General features: G+C 47.1%; 2 protein-coding genes and 1 long non-coding RNA gene across 14 annotated transcripts in view; 2 read left to right on the top strand and 1 right to left on the bottom strand.

Moving 5' to 3' along the window:
* Positions 1 to 18,879, bottom strand: part of LMAN2L (lectin, mannose binding 2 like) — a 38,181-nt gene extending 19,302 nt beyond the window's left edge. For 4 of the 8 annotated variants that reach the window (XM_073240266.1, XM_017672826.3, XM_073240250.1 and 1 more), the window contains exons 1-3: positions 4,893 to 5,103; positions 3,556 to 3,674; positions 614 to 731 (exon numbers count right to left, since the gene is read on the bottom strand). In XM_073240266.1, the coding sequence (XP_073096367.1) occupies positions 614 to 731; positions 3,556 to 3,674; positions 4,893 to 5,079 (424 nt within the window). In that variant the 5' untranslated portion in view covers positions 5,080 to 5,103. Of the gene's footprint in view, positions 1 to 613; positions 732 to 3,006; positions 3,087 to 3,555; positions 3,675 to 4,200; positions 4,529 to 4,892; positions 5,131 to 15,039; positions 15,177 to 18,762 lie in introns of those variants that run through there. The other 4 variants (XM_036994643.2, XM_017672867.2, XM_017672854.3 and 1 more) reach the window with 4 other exon arrangements.
* On the top strand, positions 3,669 to 5,946 carry LOC140850334 (uncharacterized). Its single transcript, XR_012132984.1, has 2 exons — positions 3,669 to 3,918; positions 4,524 to 5,946. It is a non-coding gene; the product is annotated as an uncharacterized lncRNA (long non-coding RNA).
* CNNM4 (cyclin and CBS domain divalent metal cation transport mediator 4) overlaps positions 18,865 to 25,060 on the top strand; it is a 41,053-nt gene continuing 34,857 nt past the window's right edge. For all 5 annotated transcript variants that reach the window (XM_036994637.2, XM_036994638.2, XM_036994639.2 and 2 more), the window contains exon 1: positions 18,865 to 20,273. In XM_036994637.2, coding sequence (XP_036850532.2) covers positions 18,872 to 20,273 — 1,402 coding nt within the window. In that variant the 5' untranslated portion in view covers positions 18,865 to 18,871. The remainder of the gene's footprint in view (positions 20,274 to 25,060) is intronic.

Below are 25,060 nucleotides of genomic sequence, written 5' to 3'. Positions count from 1 at the left end.
CTAATGGCAGCTGTTTGTTACTGGAGGCAGGGGAAGAGAGGCCATTGCAATGCTTAGCACTACAGGCACTCCCTGACCCAAACCGCTTGCTAAGGTGTCCCTGAAGAATTCCGCTTCACAAACACTTGGTGACAACTATGTCCCTGAGAGAGAACTGAATTAATTCCCAAGTTCCGCTTCTGGTTGTAAAAGAGACTAGGTCAAATCAGGTAGAGCTTTCGCCACGTACTTGGAGCAATGACTCCCACACCACAAGGGAAAATGGATAACCCTTCTCCTGACTCAGGAGTTCTGAGATTGTTCACTGTGCTTGCCCAGAAGAAATCAGCTCACCCAGTCGTTAAGTGTTCTGGACAGCCAGCCAAAAGGCCAGGTGGCTTCAAAGCGAAACCGGAAGGAACTAATAAGCAAGAAATCACCCCAGGATGAGTCAAGTTCCGCTGCTCATTAGGACTCAGACCCCATACTAGAGACTAGACAGGCCAGTCTTCACCCACAGACATCAGGGCAGAGGGAAACTGCTGGCACTGTGGGGACATTCCCTTCTCAAAAGAGAACACATGAAAAACAAGCCTGTCATACCCCACACAAGAGCAACCCAGGGTCCCAATACCTGGCCGCATCCGATCCTTTGTGTACCAGATTGCCAAGCCATCCCCATGCAGATTTTTCTTCCCTTGTCCATGAATTTTGAAGTGCACCTGCAACTCCCAGTCTCTCAGGAAACATGGCTGAAGTGAAGAAGACATTAGAATCAATGAGGGGCACGAAATGCAAAACCCCTCAAGCCCTCATCAGCAGTCTACAGACTTGGAAAACATAAAAGCAGGGAACATGAGGCTAAGGGTCAAAACTAACACTTGCTAAATATATCATAAAATTAAATAGACTGAGCCACTGAACTGTATATTTTATACAAAAGTTGAATAAACCTCCCAATTATCTTCAATGTCTCCCAATAGAAACAGGATAGTACTCTAAGTTGGAAAAGTCAAGAGCATGCCAAGTTAGACTACCGTGACCCTATACCTACCTAGCAAATTTTTTGGACTATAGAGTATAGGTGGCTGAAATAAGGCACATTTGCAACGTAAGACCACCCCTCTGACAGAAAGATCCTAAAAAGCTTGGATTTAAAGAAGGGTCAAAACCTCGTTCGTGACGAAAGAATAAGAAAAGCTAAGTCATTATGCAGAGGCTTCCAGAAATAAGTAGCAGATATTATAAACAACTCCAATTAGCTAGACTTGGCACTATGTCAAGCTGAGGAGCAAGCCAGAGTTCACCCAAGAAGGGGTAAGTTCTGGTCCCCCAAAACCTCATGCCCATGGCCTAATAAATGCACCAAAGGAGACCAACAGCTTCCCCACCCCAGGGACAGCCTTCTGTGGGAAAATGTTAAGGGATGTGGGTATTAATCAGCCTCCCGGTCTTCTTTTTTTGAATTGTGTATCAAAACTTGGAAAAATGGAGGAGTGAAGAGGATGGCTAAGTGTTCTAAATAGTTAAACACTTTCAAGGAGAAACCAGAGTTGGTATTTGATTAGAAAGGCTTCTGGTTAAAGTTCACCATGAAGAAAGAAAAGAAACAACTGAAGAGAGACAAGCAGGGTTCAGCCAAAGGCTCTATACAGATAGATTGTTCTGGCTCTTGAGCAACATATTACTAGATTGTTTTCAGTTTTCATTTTTAATTTCTGGAAAATCTTCCAAAAGTGTTTGTATTAGTACATAGTCAAAATGAAAGAGGCTGTGAATACTTCTGAATTCACCACAGAACACTGAAATCTCCAATTGCTGACCTTACTCTAATGAGCCCAGCCCTGTGCTGTCATTCCAGATTCCCAGCTTTCTTCTGTTTCATTTAGGTTTCAGGTCAAGACTGAAACTCAATGGCAGAAAGCTGCCCCATAGCCAGTGGTAGGTATTATGCCTCTGGAAAGAGGGCAAGCCGAGAGAAGTTCACACTGAGCCAACAGGTGTCTGCTATTTATCCTTGGTCTCTGGGAGCACAGTGCATTACAATTTTGCTCAGGGCTGTATCTAACAGTGGTTCTGAAACTTTGCTGCACATTAGATTTACCTAGGGAGCTTTTGAAAATCTCAGTGGCCCAGCTGCACTCCATTCTAATTAAATCTGAATCTCTGAGCGGTGGGACCCAGGCATCCACTCCAGTGGAGAGCCAAATTTGAGACCCCTCCTCAAACAAATGCATCCTATTCAAATAACTCCAAAGCTCATTCTGATAGACAGAAAACAAAAATTCAGGTATCAGAGAATCTGAAAAAGGGCAGGACAACTAGCTCTTAGACTAGAATTGCTGCTTCAGGGAGTTATGTTGGGCAGTTTGCAAGACAGCAACAAAGTATCAAGCCCTGGACATAATCATTTAGGAACCACAGACCTCCATCAATGAAACTTGCAACAGCTGTGTAACAACAATGCACATTTCTGCAACCATTTTAACTTTCCGAACTTTTCATGACTACTGTCTTATTTTAATCTTTCAATAATCCTGGTGGGCAAGCAGACGGTATTATGAAGCTCATCTGGCAGATGGACAAACAGAACAGAGAGAGGTTAAATAACCGTCTAAGGCTCACAGTAGGTCTATGATACAGCTAGATCTAGAGCCCAAGTCTTTCAACTACCAGCCCTTCACCTCTTCCACCAGAACTTACTGCCCTACACTCTGACCACAAACTAGCTCAGCCTACAATCGGGGTTAAAGGGCCAGCTGGCGCAAATAGCTCATGTAGAAACTTCTTAACCCTTTGTTCCTTTAAAACTCTCTGCCACATAAAATGAACTGGGAAAAGACACTGTCCTCTTTTCTGAGGCTCACTTATCTACAACTAATGATTAAAAGCAATGTAAAACTAAGTTCTAAGCTTATGAGAACCCAAGAGAAAGTAGTAAAGGATGCCAAGGTCATTCCCAAAAGCAAAGTGGTTGTAAAAGATTTAGAAAGAGCCCTGGAAACCAAAAAGAAAGCATCATCTTACACTTGTACAAAATCACAGTGCAGCCACACAGGAATACTGCATTCACTTCTTGCCGCCATACCTCAAGGAAGACAATGTAGCTAGAAAAGGTCCAGAGAAGGACAAATAAAATGACCAAGGGCTCAAAGTGGCTTCCACATTGAAAATAAAATTTAAAATTAGACTCTTCAAAGAGAAATAACAAGGGGGGACATCAGGATGAAGTCTGGGATAAATTTAAAAGAGCAGTCTTGTACTTTACAAAGCAAAGCAAATTAAACATGAATTAAGTTATTAACCTCCAAGAAGTAATACTACCAGGTTAATCAGGAATTAAAGACATTTCAGAAAACAGAATCAAAATAAATTCTTTGCTATAATTAGGGCAACAGAGAACATTTCCCTAAATATCTGACTTCATTATGAAGGTCATCATAATCTCTGAAGTGAAAATCCTTGATAACCACAGAGACAGAATACTGGGGTAACAGGTCAAATTAAGTCAAAATGCCACTGGTGAACTATTTAGGGCTTTCTGGGTCACCAACAGAAGAGGAGAAAGATTCTTACCACTCGGTTCCACAGAGCACCCTGTTTACTTTGCATATCTGGGGTAAGGCGGATATACTGGGTCATCACCATGGCATTGCCCATCAGATTCCACAGTGAGGAACTGCCTGTGCCCACACCTATGGAGAGGAAGCAGATTAATTCATACTTCTTCAACACCAGCCCAATCAGAAAGCCAACAAGGACCCTCCAAAAGCTGGAGTCATCTTTTTTTCTCTTTCATGTCTCATTTCAGTCTCCTACCTTCTGTCACTTATCAATCTTAACTCCTTATCATGTTTACAGCTTCCTTTCACAAAGCCTCCCTGATGAAGACCCCAGAACACATCAGAGCAATCACATTATCTATTCCACGGTAACCAGGTAAGTCAGGTCCACTCTTCCTATTCTGTATGTCAGTAAATTCTAGCACCATGAGAGGAAAATATTTCCCCAGCTATCTATCTAAAAAGAGCTTGACCCTCAGATCTCTGGGGCTTAATTAGATTCTTTCTTTAAACAAAGTATGAAGCTACTTCTCCCTGTAGGTCAGACTGTAAGCCCCTTGAGAGTGGTAACTTTGTGTCTGTATAATTCACAGTATTAGCAAAGAGACCACCAGCACAGAAGAGGCACTCCATCCGTTAAGTAAATGATCACCCTTACCAGCAGATACGCTCTTGCACTCTGAGTTGTTGTTTGTGTGCTTGCTGTCCCCCATGCAAACTCCAATGGGGCAACAGGTTTTTGTGAGTTAAGCCATCTGCACTGCTTTAGTCCTTTATACAACTAACTACATAAATCTTCTGGTTGCTAAACCGTACCTTAGGGCCTATGAACCCTAAACAGAGCAAAACTAACCAGCCTTTTTTCATCAGTAAGGCTCCTGGACTGGCGAAGAACAGGTGTTTTAACCGGCAACAGAATTTTATGTTCTTTCTCAGTCAGGCCAAGTTCTACCCCAGTTTTGCCTCCTACTTTCTTTCTAGCACATCCACAGCTCCATCCGGAGACCAGCTCATTGCTGGTGGCCCTCAATCACTCCCCGACATTCGCAGTTATCCCCCCAGCCACGTTCCTCGTGTCCAACTCCGAGCATCCTTCGTCCAGACCTAGCGCTAATGGCATCCAAGAGCCCCGCTTCCACCTGCAGAAAACTTCCAGCGCTGAGTGCGGGGGAGGCACACCCCCTAACCTTGGGACCAGAGGCTCCAAATGCGACTGGAGTCCCGCTGGGCCCCACCTACCGCCGGCAGCTTTCTGAGGGCCACGGAGCCCTTCGCCGCCCCCGCATCTACGGACGAGCTCAGGTCCCCAAGCCCTCCCCGCGCACGACCACCTCGCCCGGGGCGCCTCACCCTGGTAGGGCTTCGACAACGAGTGCTCCCGTTTCAAGTACTCGAATGTTTGACCCGCCCCGACTTGCTGTGGCCCCTGCCCAGACCCCAACAAAAGAAGAAGGAACAACATCCTAGACCCATCCCAAGCCGACAAACGCCGCCGCCACTGCTGCAACCACCCAGAGGACCCCAGAGCCGCCGCCATCTTTCCCACCGCGGTCCGCTCAACACAAGCCCGCCCCGTCGCTCCAGCCATTAGCCCAGGGAACCATCTGCCTCGCGTCCCATTGGCTCTCGCGGCGTCCCCGCCCCCGCAGGTGAGCATCTCACCGATTGGCTGGCTTGTGTATCAGTTGCCTTGCCAACCCAGGAAAGGGGCGTGACCGAATGCCTGTACTCCTTCATTTGCATCTGTCCAGAACTCCACCGGGCCTCCTGGGAGACAGTGATTTCATATTTTGTCCCTGCGTTCTAGAATAAATTTAAAGAGATAAAATGCTTCTGCCAGTTCCACGCAAACGTTCTATTCTCTGCCATAGTACCCTCCTGCCTGTGAGGAGCTATCAATCAGGATATAGAACTGAAAGGAGAAATAGGCAGATCCACAATTAAAGTAGCTGGAAAATTATCAAATTCATAAGACTTAACTTGATGACATTTATAGAAAATCCACATAACAACACGAGAAGACACATTCTCTTCAAGTGCAAGAGAAACATATACCAAGATTGGGCCAAAAAGAAACCTCCACACCTCCATATATTTAAAAGAATTGAAAGTACACAAAGGATGCTCTCCTACATGACAGAATTAGACTAGAAATCGATACCAGATTTCTGAGAAATCCCCAAATATTTGGAAATTGAACAACTCCTTTTTAAATAATCTATGAAGGAGAAGAAAGTACTGGAGGACTTTAAGCAAGTCCACTAAGAAATGGAAAGGGCAATCAGTACTTTACCTGAGTGGTACAATAATTCACCCAGGACCTGAGGCCAAAACGGTGAGTCATCCCAGCTTCCTTCCTTTCCCTCACCAATTCCACCATCCAGCCAATAAATAATCAAGTCTTGATGGTATTATTCCCAATTATTTCTCAAAGCCATCACATCCTTTCCATCCCTCCCTTCATCTTTCTCCCCAACTACCACATTCGTCTTGATCTTTGTTCAGGCCGTTATCATCCACATGCCTACCCAAGGGACCTAGACCACCTTAATCATGCTGTCTTCTGAGCATTGGGGTTAAGTGAGTTGATATTGGTAAAGCTGTCAGGGTGGTACCTGACATGTAGTAAGCACTGTATCGTCATCATCATTATTATTAATGGAGTCCTTGCTGGCTCATCATCACCAGTGGCTCAGAGATTCAAGCCCCTCAACTTGTCACACAAAGCCCTCTGACCTCTGGCCCAGCCCTCCTCTGGCCTTACTGCCCACAGCTTTCTTCCTTTATCTGTATGCTTCTGCTTCCTCTCTTCCCACTCCTTTTCCACAGCCCCCTCCTCTTGGAGGCCTTCCCTGACTCCCTCAGGCAGGGGCTCTGAGCTCAGAAATCTCAAAGTGCCTGGAGCTCATTTCTTACAGAGCACTTTCCAGGTTGTGTCTCTGTTTTTCCAGTAGTTAATTCTCTCTTTCTTTTCTGCTTGTAAATATATGTAACAAGAGAAGTATGAATGTAAGAACTGTTTTACAGGGGATCAACGTTTTAAAATTAAAGCTATGACAGCCATTGATCTTTTGCACACTCCACACAAAGCAGATGTTTGGTGATAAGACATTAGGAATTTTAGTGAACCTATTTGTGTCATACCCTGGCTTTAAATTACCATAGGACAAAATCCAAACTCCTTAGTGTAGTGTTCAAGGCCCTTCATAGCCTGACTCAAATAAGGCCATACACATGTCTATTACAATATGTGTCAACCCAAATTATGTAGCTCAATTACCAGATTATGTTTTTGTCTCTCCAGCAAGGTTGGGAACTCCTAGACCACAGAGAGCAGATCTACTCATTTCCTATCCTAGACCATTCCCTAACTCATCACCTGGCACATAGTAGGGGTTCTAATTGTTTTTAATAAAATTATTTCCATTGAATTTCTCTGTTACCTGCAATTTTTTGATTGTGGCAAAATATACATGAAATAAAATTTGCCATTTTAACTGTTTTTAAGTGTACAGTAAGTATATTCATGTTGTATGAACTGTCAGCTGGACTAGAGTATCTCAGCAATCGCTCATCATAAAATTCATTATGATAAAGGAAAGGGTATGAGAGACAAAATGCACAGGATAATAAATCAGATGGTTTTGCAATAGGGAGAATGCTCACTAATGAGGAACCTATCAAAGAAAAGGAAAAGGGCCTGGGGTTTTATAGAGGCAGGTAAATAAGAGAGTTATTAGAAGGAAGGAGGGAACAAAACCAACCTTCTCATCAGTTGGATGTTTTGCTAAAAGCTGCTGAACCAATTTTTTCTTTAAATAGTTTTTTAAGTTACTAAATAAACTAGCTATTTAAAAGAAAAAAAAAAGAAAGGAGGGAGAGGGTCTTATCTGGGTCATTAAGAAAGAATGGCAGTGGGTCTTAGAATATTCTAGAGCAGATAGTCTTTTGAGTTAGCCATTTCTCAGAACTCAAAATGAAATGAGGGGGACACAAAGGGATGGGGGGATTTATTGACAGTAGCTGCTTTCCAGAAGTACAGAGTTCACATAAAGTTCAGTGCTGTCAAGTGCCAAGGAGAGGCACAAGGCCCTACCCCCACAGACGCACCTCCTGAAAGCCGGGCCAGGTCACGACCTACCATCGTTTCAGCTGCCTAATATTTCTCTTCTTCTTCATGGGATCATCTCCTGTGATCTAGGGCTGCATGCTTCCAGGGTGAGGCAACATTCATATGCTCAACTCAATGTGAGCTGTGCATTCCAGCAGTCCTGCATGATTCCTCCAATTTCTTGTCTTCTAAGCCAAATGTTTAGGTACCTCCACTTAGGAGCACCTTAAGGCCTTATGTGTCCCCTGCCCCATGATGGAGGCTCTGAGGTAGACTCTTGGCCCCATCCTCTCCTCTCCCTCCTGTCCTTCACTTCTAAACCTTGCTATTCTGTTTAAATCCACCCCCACTCAAACCTAGGACTCAAAGCAGGCCTAACATCAAAACCAGACAGACCATTTCTCCCTCTTCAGGGATCCAGGTTGAGCCTTGAAATTGAGACTATCTTCAGCCCTAAATTCACAACTGGCCTAGCCCTACCCGGCAGCACCTCCAGTGCTCTGAGCAGATCCTGGAGCATAGAAGGGGACAGTAGCTCTACCACCAACTAACCAGCTACTTTCCAATGGTGGCTTAATGAATCCTGGCCTCACAACAAGCTACAGTTCAATAGCCTAGAGCACTTCTGGCAATACACAGATGCCTGGGTCCCACTCCCAGACACCTGATTCATAGGTCTGGGGTAGGTCCCAGGGATTTGGTTTTGAAAATCTTCTCCCAGAGAATCTGTCATGGAATCAACTTTCAGAACCACATCCCTTTCACATGCCATATCTCTTTTCAACTTCCTAATGGCTTGGTGTGATGGACAAGGCAGGCAATACTCCCATTTAAGATAAGGACGTTGTACTCAGTCGAGAGAGTAAATTTCAAACAGGGAGCAGCACTTGAATTTATGGGTAAGATTTAGAGATTTGCTTTAAAATACTCTGGGGAAAATTGTGTTGGGGGAGGGTAGGATAGATGCAAAAAAAAGGGCAGCAGGAGGCTCATAAATGTTGGAGCTGGGTTATGGGTACATGGGGATTCTCTCTAGCTTTCTGTATGATTGAGAGTTGCCATAATAAAAAGCTTTTAAAAATCTCCTTGGAGATGATTAGGAAATGTGCTGAGCATGCATTTATAGTATGTTCTAAATATCCCCCGGGGAATGAAAACTGCAATTAACTATAATCTGTAAAGTTCATTGTGACCTATCCAATACAATGTTGTAACTAAAAAGAGAAGCTGCAATCTAGAAAAAGAACATCCCAGGGGACACAGTTTATCAGAATGTATCAGTTCTGCCAGGGAGAGAGTATTTCTAAGTATTCTGTGTTGGTAGTTATGCAAATCAAGCCTACTCCACTAACATATTCATAAAGACTTCTCATTTAACATTCTAATCCTCTTAGCAGTTTCATTTCTCAGTGTATTAAGAAATCAGAACTAGTATGTTATTATATTACTAATATTAGTATATTAGCATATTAATTAAGAAACTCGAATTTGGGTTTATTACTTTGTTACTTGTTTAGTCAGTGTGACTTTTCTTCTCCAGTGTGTTTACCCACCAGTCAGTTGATAAAAATCAATATCCTGAGGACCATATCCCAGATCTGTGGTGGCTCATTGAAGCAGCAGTACTCCCACGAATTAGGGACCGCTTCTAGGCATCCAGATGCCTGCTTGTCACAGAGTTGGAACAGGATTTACCAAGAATTGCAGAATGGGTTGGGGGAAAGGAGGAGAACTCTGGCATATTTGAGTTGGAATGAAAACATCTGCCCTTTTGAGACCCAGCTCTACTACATGACCTGGGACAAATTACATACCTCTCTGAGCCTCAAATTCTCTATCTGTAAATGGGGTATGATAAAATCTACCACACTGGATTGTGGACAACATTAAGTGAAAAAATGCATAAAGATACACATGCATGCTGTAGACCCTAAAGGATCCTATTAGTATACAAATTACTATTGATTCTTTATTATGGCTTGCCTAATAAAGCTTGTGTTCTGAAATGGGTTCTGGGAAAGTGGGTTTGGTCCTTTTAGAAGAAAAGTATGTGTCAGAAGTTGGTTTATAAATGAAGTAGAAACCATTGGCTGATTTGAGGATCTTGCTCAGGGGTCTGGGGTCAGAGAAGTATGTAACAGGTAAATCCTATCATTGGGGTTTATAATTAGAAATATGATACGCTGCAGCTTCAAAGGTCAAAAAAGGGCTCTGGTGGGCATGATTTTCCTTATTCACCCTTCTGCCCATGTAAGATGAAGAGATAGAGAAGCCATGAGCTCTCCAGGGGTGGATGAGTGGGAAAGTTCATGGGTACAGCTGAGCTATAGCTATGACAGAAGCCCAGAGGGCAAGTGGATGAGGTTGGAAATTCCCATTCTGTGCAGCAGGTAGAGCCCATCACTGCATGGAAGGGCAGTCTCCTCAGGACGATCAGAAGCCTCAGGGCCTAGGGAAGCCATCCTGGGCTTTGAGAGTTGACCTGGCCCAAAGTCCTGAGCCAGCCTTGTGATGGCTACTTCTAAAAGTCAGATTGAGGACTGTTGGACCTGTGGGGGTATAAGGGAATCACGTCAAGGTAAGACTAAACACTGATGGATAAAAACTGAGATTAATGATTAAGGAGGCCAATTGCAAAAATGTGGTTGTATTTCTTTAAATCAAATTCCACTTGGCATTTTTTTAAATGACTAGACTCATGCATGACTATTTTATAATAAAGATTTCCATTTTCTATCATGATGACTTTCATAATGTCCCTTGGTTTCAACGTTTCTCAGTGAATGAAAACGGCGACTTGAAATGCAGCAGAAGTGGGGAGAGGTAGCCAGATTTTAGATGTATTTTCAAGATATAGCCAACAAGATTTGCTGATGGATATCAGCTGAGGTAGAAGAGCAATAAAGGATGACTCCAAGATTTTTGGCCAGAGCAGCTGGGACAGAAAAAAGGGAAGTGATGGGAAATAATAATTCCTTCCTTTGGAGGAAAGATTAACATTATAATTTGATGATACTAGATTTATGTGTCTATTGGACACCTAAGCAGACAGGAGTACCATCACCCCAGTAGACCAAATTCCCAATCTTTAAGAAAAGCTGTTGGGGTGAAACAGGGACCATGGGTGTAGTCAGAGTAGGGTGAGGGCCTCCGGAAAAAGCAAGGCAGGATAGTTGCAGTCAGAGCAATGTAACTACATGCAAGGAAACCCCCTACTAAAACTCTTGTGTTAAACATTCAGCTCTAGAGTCATTCTTCAGTGAGATCAGTTAATATACCCCAGATAAAGAAGAGTAGCACGTTTTTATTATGCTAATCATTTATAATCATGTGTAAGATTCACCTTAGCATGCTAAAAGGCCCAGACCTATCTGCTGTCTTTCCTCATTCGGATCTGGTGAGGTGATTTTGCAAACTGGGCAACTAATTTAGCAAGTAAGCCCAGGCATAAACAACACAGTAAAAGGCAAGAAGGATTCCGCCTTAAAGATAAGACTGCATTTTAATACCCAAGAAGTTAAGACGTTAGAAATTCTTAACTTACTCTTTAGAAAACAATACCTCAGCCCACCTTGGGGGCTGAGCAGGTAGCCTTGTTTCATTTGCCCCCAAGACCAAGATTCTGGTATCTCAGGAAGAAATCATCAGAGCAGGAAGTTACTGGTGTTAATTCCAAATATTCAGGGACCACTTAATAAGTCCACACCCCTAAGTTTTTTTCATGTTCTCAAAAATCCTCAACTGCCTATAAAACCCCCTAGACAATGCACCACCCCAGACTCTCTTGTCCCTTCCTGGCGTGAGCTGGGAGCTCTGTCCTGTCACCTTATCTCTAAATAAAGGCCTGTACCTTGCTCTCCTACCTTGAGGGTTTGTGAAGCTCATTCTTCGGCTTTGTGAACAAGAACCCGGGCATCAGGGGGTGAGGGTGAGAAGCTTGTCAGTTTGTCAGTGTTCAGTAGAGAAGATTTTCCTTCACCTCCTATCATGACAGCTAGCCTCCAAATGGCCCCTAGCGATCCCTGCCACCTGCTATTATGCTCATGCATAGTGTCCTCCCAACGGTGTATCAGTTTTGATCCATATGATCAATAGAATATGAAAGATGTGGTCATATGTCATATCTAAGGCTAGGTCATAAACGACATTGTTGTTTCCATCTTGGTCTTTCTCTTGGATCACTTATTCTGGGCATAGCTGACTTTGCCAGTGACCCATGCGACAGGCCTACATGACAAAGAACTAAGGTCTCCTCCCAACTGCCATGTGAGTGAGCCTGGAAGTGGATCTCCCAGCCCAAGGCAAGCCTTCAGATTCCTGAAGCTCCAGCCAACTTCTTGACTTCAATTCATGAGAATCTCTGGCCCAGAACCACCCAGCTAAACTGCTTCTTAATTCCTATGCAGTAATAGGTAACTAACATATCTCTCAAAATCAAGTGAAGGAGATCCTCTAAAAAAATTTGGGGCTCCTGTAAGAAGGGAGACTGGCATCTTATACCAGGATCAGACTGAGCAGCAGGCTTGCTGTTCTGCCCAGGACTCAGAGAGCAAAGGGAAGAGAGAACTGGAGAGAACCCTGGGGCCTAGCGAGGGTCAGCAGTGGGTGGTCTATATTGCAACCATTGGGTGGACTCACCCAGGAGAAGCTGCCTGACAGGTAAAAGGTGTCCCAACAGCTGGGGGTAGGGAGTCCCAGCAGAGGCTGAGCTGAACCTCCCATTGCAAGGAACCAGTAACTGGACACAAGCCACATTCACTCAAGCAGCAGCAGCCACAAAGACAGGGGTTCACACTGTGGGAGATGAAGAGAAATTACCCATTTCCTCCTCTTACTCTTGGCAAACCCCAACAGTGGAAAAGTTAGACCCTGAAAAGGAAGACAGAAGTATCCCAGAACCAACACATGAGCCCCACATTCTGTGCCAGACAGACACACACACACACACACACACACACACACACACACACACACACACACACAAAACCTCTCTCCTAACTGAACCCCAAGCCTGAATGATCGGGAGGAGTGCAGTTAATATAAATCAGAAATGAGAAGTTAGTCTTTAATGGATCTGATTGGACTTTTAATACCGAAAGTCACATTGGAGCTGTGGGGTCTACCCAAGACTTTGAGAAGGAAAGGAAAAAGGAAATTTGACAGAAACTGGTTAAAAACCTTGATAAGAAAGCAAATACAACCATGTCATGTTGTGGCCCCACTGAGTCGAGATTCCTCAACCGATTACAATTCTGTTCCTGTAACTCTATCCCTCAGAGGGGCAGCACTATGTGGGGGTTAAGAAGGTTTGGTAGCAAAACAGGTCTGAACAGCATCAAAATCTGTTTTTGGGTGATCCCAAGCAGGTTTCTTAAGCTTTCCAAGTTTCCCTTTGCTCATCTGTAAAGGAAACTAATAATAGTAACAACCTCTGGGCTATGGTAAGGCTAAACAGAAGTACTGTGGTCAGCAGGGAGAAAGGACATAGCAGTAGACAGCTTGAGGCTTCTATAGTCTCCTTTTAGGGATCCTCCCCCCTTATAAAAGCCTGGGTCAGACTCCTGATTGGCCCATCTTGGTGTCCTGCCCAGCCTAGGTCAATTGTTGTGGCCCAAGGTATTGTATCCAGGCCTGACCAGTTGCCCATCCCCACTAGGACCCATGGAAATGGAGGTGGGACAGGTCCCCAGGGGATTTGAGACAGTGAAAAAATCAGTTTAGTTGAGTCAAGATCAGATTAAAAAAAAAAAAAAGGCAGAAGTATATCAGGCGGTAAATACAGTCTCACAAAATAGTTTTCTCAGTTATAGTTGTGTATATTAAGCCACCATTCCCAGGAGAAGGGGACAGGTCAGAAAAAAAGATGCCCATTACATTTGATCTTGCTGATCTTGATTTTACCCTCCTCCCTTGGTTGCCCAGAAAGTTATACATTAAGGAACTTACATGAGGCTAGAACCTGATTTTCTGATGCAGTCTCCTCCTGTTAAAATTAAAGGGCCTGAGGTCCAGCAAGATGAGCTGGTTGCTGAAGCCTTTACAGCTCTTTGGTGCCTTGGCAGTTGTTTGGGGCAAACCTACAGAAATCTGGACATTTGGGAATGAAGCTCTCAAAGAGGCTGTCTCCCTTTCTGGGTAGGGCTGGGAGATAAGATTTGGAAATTGGGAACTTGCCTCACTGATCTTCCTGGAGTGATTTATTGCCACAAGTGGATCATACCAGACCTTGCGAGCGTGGGTGTCACTTACACAGAGAGCATTCTAACTACTACTAGTCCCCACAGGCTTCCGCCAAAGGGAATGCCAGCGGACACCCATGGGCAGTGTTTGAGACCAGTATTTTTCAATTTGAGGATTAGTGAAAAAATCGATTTAGTTGAGTCAGCATCAGATTTAAAAAAGAAAAAAAAAGAGAAGATATATCAGGGGGTAAAGTGTCATAAAATAGTTTTCTCAGTTGTAATTGTGTATATTAAGCTACTGACTAAATACTTCCTCTTCATTTCCTATCCCTGGCTCTTACCGGTATTATTCCTATCCCTTTATAATGGAAATCTAGTTCATTCTACAAATGCATATGAAAGGCCTAGCACTCTGGATACAGAGACACTAAGACACAGTTTTTGCCCTTGAGGGACTCCAAGCCCAGGAGGAAATAGCATCCAGGCCCTCAGAGCAGGGAAGAGAGGAAAACGAAGAGGGCAGAGGGAGGTGTAATACTTTACAGAAAAACAATCCCTGGGCCGAATGGGGAGGTAGGGAAACTTCCATTTTGTACTTTATATACTGCGTTATTTGAATTCGTTGCAATGAACACGTGTAACTGGCAACTTTAAAAGCCCCATAAAAATATAAAAATACTCAAATGAATAAAGGAACGAAATGTAAAGTGAAAGTCCTAGCTGGGGGAAAGAAAAGAAACCAACTGGAGCCCAGGGCATTTCTGCTAGGCCCTTTTTCCAGTCACCTGAGAAAAAAGGTCAGAAACTAGGGACAATGACTCCAAGAACTTTGTTCTTAAGCTTTAATAAATACTCAGTCTTTATTATCTTGCTCTTCCTTGTTTTTCTCTGTGATTAACTGTCAAAATTAAAAAGAGCCTGTGTTTGGTGAGGCAGAAGAAAAACCTGCTGGGGTAGCCAGTCCTGGGGATGGGGCTGCTCCAGTGCGCTGAGGAGGAGGGAAGCAGAGAAGCAGAGGAGAAAGCAGGAGTCCTGAGTCCACTGGGCCCCTCAACTCCGGGGCTGTCTGGGGCTCAGCACAGGGGCTCTGGTGTGAGCAGGGGCTGGGGGTCACCAGTCTCTCCAGCCCGAGGGAGGAACCTCCCTCTCTCCCAGCCTGTGCAGCCTGGGACTCTCTGGGCTGTGAAGTTCCCTCCTGCCTCACCTGTACACTTTTGCCCCAGCCTCCTCTCTTCTCTCATTACAGAGGTCCAAGGGGGCCAGATGTGATCTTGTTTAGTCCTCAGTGGTCTCCCCTCAGATTCCATTCTTCCCTCCGCATCCTCTGCTGATTTTCTCCCTCTGGAGGAAAGGAAAGAACAAGAAAACTGGCTGGAGTTGGATGGAGCGACACAATGGAACTGAGGAAATTAGAGAGGGTCCTCTAAAAATTGTGGCCACATCATTTTCACCATCATCATGGTTACCAATCATGTTTACTGAGCTCTTACCCAAGCCAGGCATCATCTCATTTAGCATTTAGGAATGTCCCTCATTTAGCATTTAGGAATGTCCCAGAGTCCCAGGTCACACAGACAAGCTGTGGCCAAACCAGCCCCCAATGTGCCTCCAGAGCTGTACCTGAAGCCCCTTGGTGCAGCATCCTGCCTCCTGTGGTTCTGTCCCAAAGGAGAACAGTATGTCCTACGGCATGGGAACCTTGAAGCCTACCCAGTTCATCCAGACGCTTCTGCTCCTATGCAGCTTCAGCATTCGATTCAGAGGCACATCCTTCTGTTGGCCTGGATCCACTGAATTGCTGTTTTCGTCCCCTTCTCTGGCTTACTATAAGTCTCCCTCAGGTAGAAACCATGACACCAGATCCTCATGTCCCCACTTGTTGTGACCTGAGTTGGATTTGAGCCAAGACGTCCATCCCAGCTGAGCCCAGGCTTACTCTGACCCTCTGTGGACCGATGATTGCCCCATCTCTCCTGAGACAATTTAACAGCATGGATATGTCCTGCAAATGCTCAGGGTCACTGGAGACTTACAGCCAGCTGGTGAACAGGCCACCCCATGTATCCATAATGGCCCATGCCTCACCCTGAAACGTGTCCCATTGCCTTCCAAGCAGGCTCTCATACCCCAAGGCCCAAGGCATCTGCCCAGTGAAGGGCCATGGCAGGCTCTGGGCTGCACCAGCAGACTGGCAACTCCTCTGCAAGCAGACCCACATCTTGCAGACCCAGAGGTTGAAGAAGGCTAAGAATCCAGCCTGGGAGGACTGCAGGCCAGGGAATAGAGCAGGAGATTCCAGTTACTAATTCAGGACCTCTTCACACTATGCCAATTACCAAAGGAGCAATTAATCTATAAGAGTATCTCCTGCACGGGATTCGAAAGGAGAGGGCTCAACTGTGGGAAGTGTAGCCCTGCTGTCACAGGGCATGGAAGGAACCTGTCAGGTCAAAATGTCTGGAATGGAGTGCTTTGAGGTGCTCAGACATCAGGTATCAGATATCATTCCCCAAACTCCTGACTTGCAAATGGAGGCTATTCAGGTGAGAGTAAGGGCTTCCACCCCGAGGAACCACACATTTATCCAGGCATCCTGACCCTTCACATAAGTAGCACACCATCTGTATGTCACTGCTCTGCGGGAGAAGGTTTTTACTAACCAAGGGTGAAAGCCCACCTGGACTCCAGTCTGGGCCTCAGTATCTCCTCCACGCTTCCCAGTTATGCTGCATTTAACTTATATCTAGGGAGCCTTGCCTCTTCCTGTAGATCGCAGGTGCTGGGAGGTCAAAGAGGAATTTCATTTCTTTGTTGAATCTGCTCTATTCACTTAATCACAGAGGTGAATGTAATCATGGACGTGTGTGATGAAATGAACTTCAGCAGAGACTGATTTTTTTCCTGCCAGAAGCTCACCACCCTTCCCACTTGTAATGAAGTATCTCAAGAGTGGATTTTTTTTTCCTTTCCTTTGTTGGCTTGTCATTGGAGTCGTTGCATATGCTGAGAGCTTTGGAGTGCCAACAGTCTATAAAGGGCGAAATAAAAACAGCTGATGGTGGATGATAGAACGGGAAAATCTTTAAGTACCACGGGGGTGGGCATTAGTCCTAACACTAGCTGGAAAGACCAGAGCTTCTCTGAGAGCTGGGCTTGCTCTAAGGTAATGCAGGTGGTCCATCCAGGCCACTGGAGATGGGAAGGAACAGCCAAAGTTTCTACTTTCTGCTTTTGTTCTGTCTGGGCCAGTGATCATCCCAAAGCTCCTATTGCCTGAATTATGAAATGTGGCACCTGCCTGCAAGGGACGGCTTCAGGTTGGCGATTAAGCAGAGCTCTCTTCCCCTCTCACAGTGCTTAATTAATCAGCTCTCTGCCACCATGCCTCCTCCCATAACACTATGATTGTTCCTCTCTGTTTAGACTCTGTCCTGTGTTGATTGTTGCTTTTATTGGCAAAAGTATACCAATAAAAATAAACACAAGTATTTGTGCAGGAAGAGAGTGAAATGGATTCTGTGTCTCCAGGGCTGGGAAAAAACTTGTCCCAAGACTCAGTGGTCAACCTGATACCTGATCCTCCCTTAGGTGCACCTCTGCAATTTCTATAAAAATGTTTGTCTGTCTCCCTCCCCCAATAGGGCCAGCAGCTACAGTTTTCCCCACATGCCCTGAGTCCTTGGCACTCAATTCATAGTTGCCGACTGACATGGAAGCAGGGCTGTGCCAGAAGCAGTCATTTCTGGGCCAGGTCTGGCATGGCGCCTCTCAGCTCACTTCCACATGCGGCTGCCCCAGCTGGTCAGTCACCACCACAATTTGGGGTTAAGGGTTTGGTCCAGAAAGGCAATAATAGCTACGTAGGCAAAGAACACTGGCAGCCAAAGAACATGTTCAATGCATAGTTAATCTCAGTGAAATGGTGCTGTACTACCGTTCGAACCCTCATTTTAAGGGATGTAGAAAGCAGGACTGAGGAGAGACACCCAACAGGCCTTAGCAAAGGCACACAAGCTTGCTCTTCAGATGACAGTCTGGGAAGACTCTGATTTGTGACTAGACTCAATTGCTTCATCTCTAATAGGAAAATAACAAAACTTTCTGGGGTTGTTCAGAGGATTATATAAATTTTATGAATGTGTTTACTTTATTGCCTGTGTTCTGCTCTAGAGTGTAAACTCCAGTGGGCAGGGATTTTTGCTATATTGTCAGGGCCTGGAACAATTGCCTGACACACAGCAGGTGCTCAATATTTTCGTCCTTAATGTAAATGACACGAGATAAGCTTCGGCCTGACCCTGGCCCTTCGATTAGTAGGTACATTTTGTATCCTCGGTTCCCGAGTCCCCTCCACACCAGGGAGCCGCTAGAGATGGGGCTGGAGGAGGAGGACCTACTTGGCCATGGGACAAGATCAGCAAAAACCCCATTAGTGTGGAGGCCAGAAAAGTCCCCACGTGCAGGCTGCAAAGCCCGTGGACTTGAAGGCCTTCCTCAGGCCTAAGCCCTTATATTCCCTATTTCTTCTCTTATATCAGATAAAGCATTTTTCTCGCCCGAGTATAACATGGTGCTGCTTCCGAGGTAACTGTAGAGAAAGGTCAGTTCCCCAGCCCCGCTCCCCGCCCCGAAGGCGCAGACTGCAGGGCTAGGAATGAGGCCAGCACACGTGGCCCGGCTGGGCTGCGGAAGAGAAATGGTCCGGTCAGACGACGCAGACGCCCTACCGGCGTAAAAGCCGGGGGACAGGGGCGGGCCAGGAGGAGGGCGGGGCGGGAGCTTGCCCGCAGCTCCCGCGCTCGGGCGCCGAGCCACCTTAAGCGCCGTACTTCCTTAAGGGCGGGCGCTGGAGCCGCGCGCCCGGGGCGGGGCATCCCATGCTAATGAAGGCGTGTGTCGGCGGGACGGGGCGGGGCGGGGAGCTGACCTGACGTAAAGCCAGCGGCTTGGGCAGTTGGCTTGGCGGCGGCGGAGTGGCAAGAGTGTTGGTGGTAGCGGGCTGGCGCGGGGAGCGGCGGCGGCCGTGCCTGAGCAACATGGCGCCGGCGGGCGGGGACGGGCGCCCGGGTGGCGGGCCGGCCCGAGGGCGCCTCCTCCTGGCGGCGCTGGTGCTGCCAGTGCTGCTCTGGGCGCGGGGGGCCCGCGGCCAGGGCGACCCCCAGCGGGGCACGATCCTGGGCATGAGGCTGGCGAGCTGCAACAAATCGTGCGGGATGGGCTCGGATGGCATCATCTTCGTGTCCGAGGGCAGCACGGTGAACCTGAGGCTGTATGGCCAGAGGCTGGGCTCTATCTCCAGCAACCTGATCTCCTTCACCGAGTTGGACAACTCCGAGGCCATCCACAACTCCACCAGCTGCCCCGAGCTCACCAAGGACCTGGTGGTCCAGCAGCTGGTCAACGTGAGCCGCGGGAACACGTCTGGGATGCTGGTGGTACTCACCAAGTTCCTCCGGAGGAGCGAGAACGTGAAGCTGTATGCACTGTGCACCCGGGCCGGAGTGGACAGGCCCTGGCAGAGGTGGAGGGACAAGGACTCGCTGCTCCTCATGAAAGAGGAGACTGTGAGGGTCCTGCCCCTCTGGCTGCACATCCTTCTCATCTTGGTGCTGCTGGTGTTGTCGGGCATATTTTCTGGCCTCAACCTGGGGCTTATGGCCCTAGACCCCATGGAGCTGCGCATCGTGCAGAACTGTGGCACCCAGAAAGAGAGGCGCTATGCCCGCAAGATCGAGCCCATCCGGGTCAAGGGCAACTATTTGCTCTGCTCGCTGCTTCTGGGAAACGTGTTGGTTAACACCTCCCTCACCATCCTTCTAGACAACCTCATTGGGTCCGGTATTGTGGCCGTGGTCTCCTCCACCATTGGCATTGTCATCTTTGGGGAGATAGTACCGCAGGCCCTGTGTTCCCGACATGGGCTGGCTGTGGGTGCCAACACTATCGTTCTCACCAAATTTTTTATGCTACTCACCTTTCCCCTCAGTTTCCCCATTAGCAAACTCCTGGACTTTTTTCTGGGCCAGGAGATTCACACTGTTTACAATCGGGAGAAACTGATGGAGATGTTGAAGGTGACCGAGCCCTATAATGATCTCGTGAAAGAGGAGCTAAATATGATCCAGGGTGCCCTGGAACTACGGACCAAAACCGTGGAGGATATCATGACCCAGCTCCAAGACTGCTTCATGATCCGCAGCGATGCCATCCTGGACTTCAACACAATGTCTGAGATTATGGAAAGCGGATATACCCGCATCCCAGTGTTTGAAGATGAGCACTCCAATATTGTAGATATTCTCTATGTTAAAGATTTGACCTTCGTGGACCCCGATGACTGCACCCCCCTCAAGACCATCACCCGCTTCTACAACCACCCAGTGCACTTTGTCTTCCATGACACCAAGTTGGATGCCATGCTGGAGGAGTTCAAGAAGGGTAAGCTTGGCGCAGCTCCTCAGTTAACCTCTGTGGTACCTCTCCTACCTTTGCCTGTTTTGTGTCCGCTGATCTTAGTGGTCCGTTGGAGTGGCTCTGCGCCTTTGCCCATCACTTCCTGTGCCTGTGAGGGTGAATGTTCCTCGGGGCAGCAAAAAGTTAAGCGTCTGCTGTCTGCTGGGTTCTGTGCTTTGTGCTTCCATTGAATCAAAGCAGAGTAAGACATGTTTGCCTCTTGGAGGGATAGAGCAAGGCCTTAGGGAGTAATGAAGCAGGACCAGGTATGGTAGATTCCTTAAAAGAGGATTGCATCAGGGCCTGGAGGTTAGAGATGGGTGGCACACCTAATTGGGGTGGAGGGAGAAGGGGCTGTGGAACTGGGAAAACTGTCACGGGGCGGTGGGGAGCAGTAGAGGAGAGCCTTTAAACATAAGGCAGAGGGAGCCCCTTAGGCAGAGAACTGCAGAGAACTGGACCGAGGGAGCAAAGGATGTACTTATGGCCTGGCAGGTGGTCCTGTCCAGCTGGGTATAGGCGGTGCTGACCTGTGGTCAGCCGGGGAGTGGCTGAATCATCTGGAGCCTCCTCAAGAGCCTGAGGGTCAGGATGGTAAATGTGCTTGGAGCTTAGAGCTGCCGAGGGTTTTGATGAGGGGAATGATGTTCCTGGCGCTCCTCGCCAGACCCCAGATTGGGAGGTTCTCTGGTTGGCTCCCCAGTCAGAACAGTGCTGAGGAATGCTTTTGACCCTTAGGCAGAAATGAGCAGATTAAGTTGGGGTTATTGTTCGGTCTTTCCCAGGCGCCAGACATAAGCTTCCCTCCTGTGGTCTGCTGGGAATCTTCAGCTGGCCTTGCATTGCCCTGTTTTGTTCTCACGTGGGTTTGTGGCCAGTGCTCAGGTGGTTACTGAGGCAGGCTCTTGGAGGGTTTACTCACCAGCCTCAGAGCTCAGGGCACACACCCCTTGCCTTCCAACAAAACTTTCCTCCCACCTCTGCCACTCTGATGGCAGTAAACAAACCAATTATGGAGTAAACCCCTCCTAGGCCAAAGGGAGTGAGGAGGCAGAAAGGAAAGTGCTTTATGAAGGAATGGGGGCGGGGAGAGAGCTCCTCCTAAACCTGGGATTTGCTTCATTTCTCTAAAGCAGAGCTCCTGCTGGCTATTGCCTGGCTGGCTGAGCTAGGAGCACCCAGGCTAGGAGCAACTTCTGCACCCTACCTGTGAGCAAGCCCCCATCTTTTCTGGAAAGAGCATGGAGAAGAGACTATTGGCTGGATCAGAGGGTGATGGAGTCAGATAGGAAGGAGCTGACCTTGCCAGGTGTGGGTCAGGACCAGGGTGGGTGTGGGTCAGGACCAGGGTGGGAGATTGGTACCCTCCCTTTCTCAGCTTGACAGACTGAATCTTTACAACCAGGCTGAAGAAGACTTGAGTAATACAGTTCCAAGCAGGAGACAGCCAGGTAAGGCAGCCTCACTACAGAGGGACTGGGGGAATGTAGATACCTGGTAGCTACCACAACCTGGCCGGAGCTCTGGGGGTGCAGGCCCAGGTTTCCCCCAGGTATCTGAGCCTGGGATGGAAGAGCAGTGAGGATTTGTGCCCCATCCTGATGCTACAGCTTCTTGGCCCTGAGGACTTCTCCCATGTTGCTTGGTCAGGAACCTGGTTTAGGGCCCACCATGGTGGCTTCTTCCTCACCACGCCTGTGATCTTTGGGACTGTTGCTGGTGACATGCCCAACAAGCATGGCGGCATCATTCAGCCCAGATCTAGATCCATCTGGTATGGATTGGCTTGGCCAAGCTTCCAGCCCCTGATCAGCAGTACTGAACCCTTCCTAGGATGGGAGCTTCCTGGGTCTTGTCAAGGCCATCTTTGGATTCATCTTGTAAAAAAAAGTACTGCTTCATGAAGCTGGTAAAACAGCTAGCATCTCTCAGGCCTAAGTGGAACTCTCTGGATGCACGTTTTAGTTCACTGGGCTCTCCTTAGTAGAGGCTGGTGGCCTGAGCCCCAGCTCCGGAGGAGGTGGTGCTGGTAATTTGCATCCCCTGCCCATGAAAAGCTGGGAGATGGGGATATGATGGCCACCCCTAATGAACACTCCCTGGAGTTTACGTCCTTGCTTCCCAGTTCCCAAACTCAACTCAGTGCCACCCTGGGCTCCACTGTTGCCTTTCCCAGATCTTTCCACTGGGCATTTACCTTTTTAGTTTAAGGCTGTCTCGGACACTGCAAGCATGGAGTGTACATCTGCAATTTAAAAGATTTTCTTGACAAATCTATGTTTGGAAAGCTTTCTTAGCAAAGAAAATCCAGGAATCAAGGTTGGCACAGCCAGCATTGTCAGCAGCGTGAAAATCCAAGCTGGAGTGCCTCCACATGTAGGCAGCATGTCCCTAAGGGTCCTTACTGCACTTCAGTGGGCTAGTCAGTGCCTCCAAGTCGGTGAGGGCCCTGACCTCTACCAGAATCTCCCTGCTCTGGGTATAATCCTCTTCTGAGGTCATTTTATCTCCTTGCCCTTGGCATTGCAAGATACTTGAGAATAGACATCATGCCTTACTAGCATAGTCACCACTGGTATCTGGCAAGGAGCTGGATCTTAAGTAAGTGCTTGGTAAGTGAATGAATGACCTACTGGCCTTCATGCAGTTCCTTAAACTCACCAGGATGCTCTCCTGCTGGGGCCTTTGCTCTGGCTATTGCCTCAGCCTGGAATGTTCTTTCCCAGATAGGACATGGCTCATTCCTCCCTCATGTCTGCTTCAGTTTAACCTTAGTGTGGCGTCCCTGTCGCCCCCTCATCCCACCCTGACCTTCCTGATCTCCTCTACCCTGTGTTCAATTTCCTTTTTCTCATAGCACATACCACTTGTCTAACAGCTATGCAATTTATGAAGTTCCTATGCTTACACTGAAATTTAAGTTCCAAAGGGCAGGGCACTTTATTATGTTCATTGATGTTTGCTCACAGGGGTTCTTGGCACATAGTAAGACCTCAATAAAGAGTTATTGAATGGATAAGTGGTTGTCAGATTTGAGAGACAGTTATCCCCATTCCAGATTAGTGTTAGCATCTTGAGAAGCTAGTAAGGGATAGAGAAAAATGGCGTAATGCTGTTATCCAGGGGCTTGACCAAAAAAGCCAGGAGGAGCTCCTGCAGTGGCAAATGTATTAATGGTTTGGGTCAGGGACTGAGAAGTGGAGTTGCAGGTTTTGAGTGTGGTGCATGGTTCCCCTTGCCTGTGCTTCAGTTTCTCTGAATAAGCGGTCTTTGGCCATAGGGGTTTACATAGCTTCACTCATTAGCTTGAGTTGCAAATACGCTTTTGCACATTGGAGACAGGCGTGGGGGGCTGAGCTTCCACTAGAGAGCAAAGCAGAGGGTTAACAGCTTCCCAGCTGCTTCTGCCTCCCAGCTCAAGGTACTAATTACTGAACCCCATACTCTGTGCAAGACATGATGCTGGGTGGATGTCAGGACCAGGCTAACAGGTTTGAAAGACCGTAAGGCCACAGTAAGGCCACTGAGGCTCATGCAGTCTGAACCTTGGCCCTTTGACTCACACCTCACCTAGAACTGTTTGCAGTGGGTGTTGTGGTTGAGTTTGTCTACAGCTTGAAATCTTAGAACAGAGGCTCCCTGGGCTGTTGCTGCCCAGTTGCATTTTTTCTTTTTCACATATGCTGAGACTCTGGAAGTGAAGTAGTGAATGAGTTCTCCAAGGGAGGTCAGAAGCTGAAGTCCTGCACTGAACCCACCTCCCTCTGTGACATTCCTGCCTCTCCCAGGTAGTTAGCTCATCTTTAGTCATCTTATCTTTCCCCACCCACTTTACGACCATCCAGCACCCTTTCAAGAGCTGGGTTAAACTGTACTCAGCTTGGTCATGACCCGTGAGGTGTCCTTGGACCTGTTCTGCTCCTCATACAGAGTTAGGGGAGAGAAGAGAAGCTAGAAATACTGTCATGAAAAACTCCCCCATATTTCCATCTATGCCACAGCGCATTTTTCCCACCTAGTTAATTTTATTCCTGAAACAACTTTATAAATTCAAGAAAAAACACTGCATAATTTTTGCATTCACTTCTGGTTCCTACAGTCTCATAGACCTTAAGTATCTTACTTCCCTTTGTTTGCTTATTCACTAATCTGTTAAGCAGGCACTTAAATTTTGGAAGCCTGTGTGTCAGACAGTGTGCTAGCTATTGAGAGCCAGAGAGGAATAAAACAGCTCGATTCAGAGCTCAGTCTACCAGGCAGACAGACGGAAACAAAGCCTAGCTGTGCATAGCTCAGGTCGGTGCATGTGGCCGAGGAAGATGCTTCCTAGGCAGAGTAAGAGGACTCAGTGATCATTATGGAGATGTTAGAGTTGGGCCAGGAAGTAGTCGTGGACATCTGAGGTTCTAGCATGGGATCCAGGTTGATTATGTCTTTTAATGGAAGTGGGGAGAGGAGGAGGCAGAGTTTGGTGAGGCTGGAGAAAAGGGAGTGGTGGTAAATAATAATGATGTGACCCTTTATTGGATTCCTCTGTGCCCAGCATTGTGTGCACCAGAGCTTCTCACACTTGAATAGGTGCCCCAACTGCCTGGGCATTTTTTTTAGAATGCAGATTTGAACTCAGCAGGTCTGTGGTGTGGCCAGTGGGTCTGAGAGTGCATTTCTGACAAGCTCTCAGGTGATGCCCACGCTGCCAGCCCTGGACTACACCAAGCAGAATGAGGGTGCAGGCTGTCCAGGCATGTGCACAGGTGAAAGTGCCCATGTGG

The sequence above is a fragment of the Manis javanica genome, chromosome 1 (genome assembly GCF_040802235.1).
Source record: "Manis javanica isolate MJ-LG chromosome 1, MJ_LKY, whole genome shotgun sequence".
NCBI classification, from domain to species: Eukaryota; Metazoa; Chordata; class Mammalia; order Pholidota; family Manidae; genus Manis; species Manis javanica.
The sequence above is the reverse complement of the archived record's forward strand: the minus strand, read 5'-3'. Positions and strand labels throughout refer to the sequence as shown.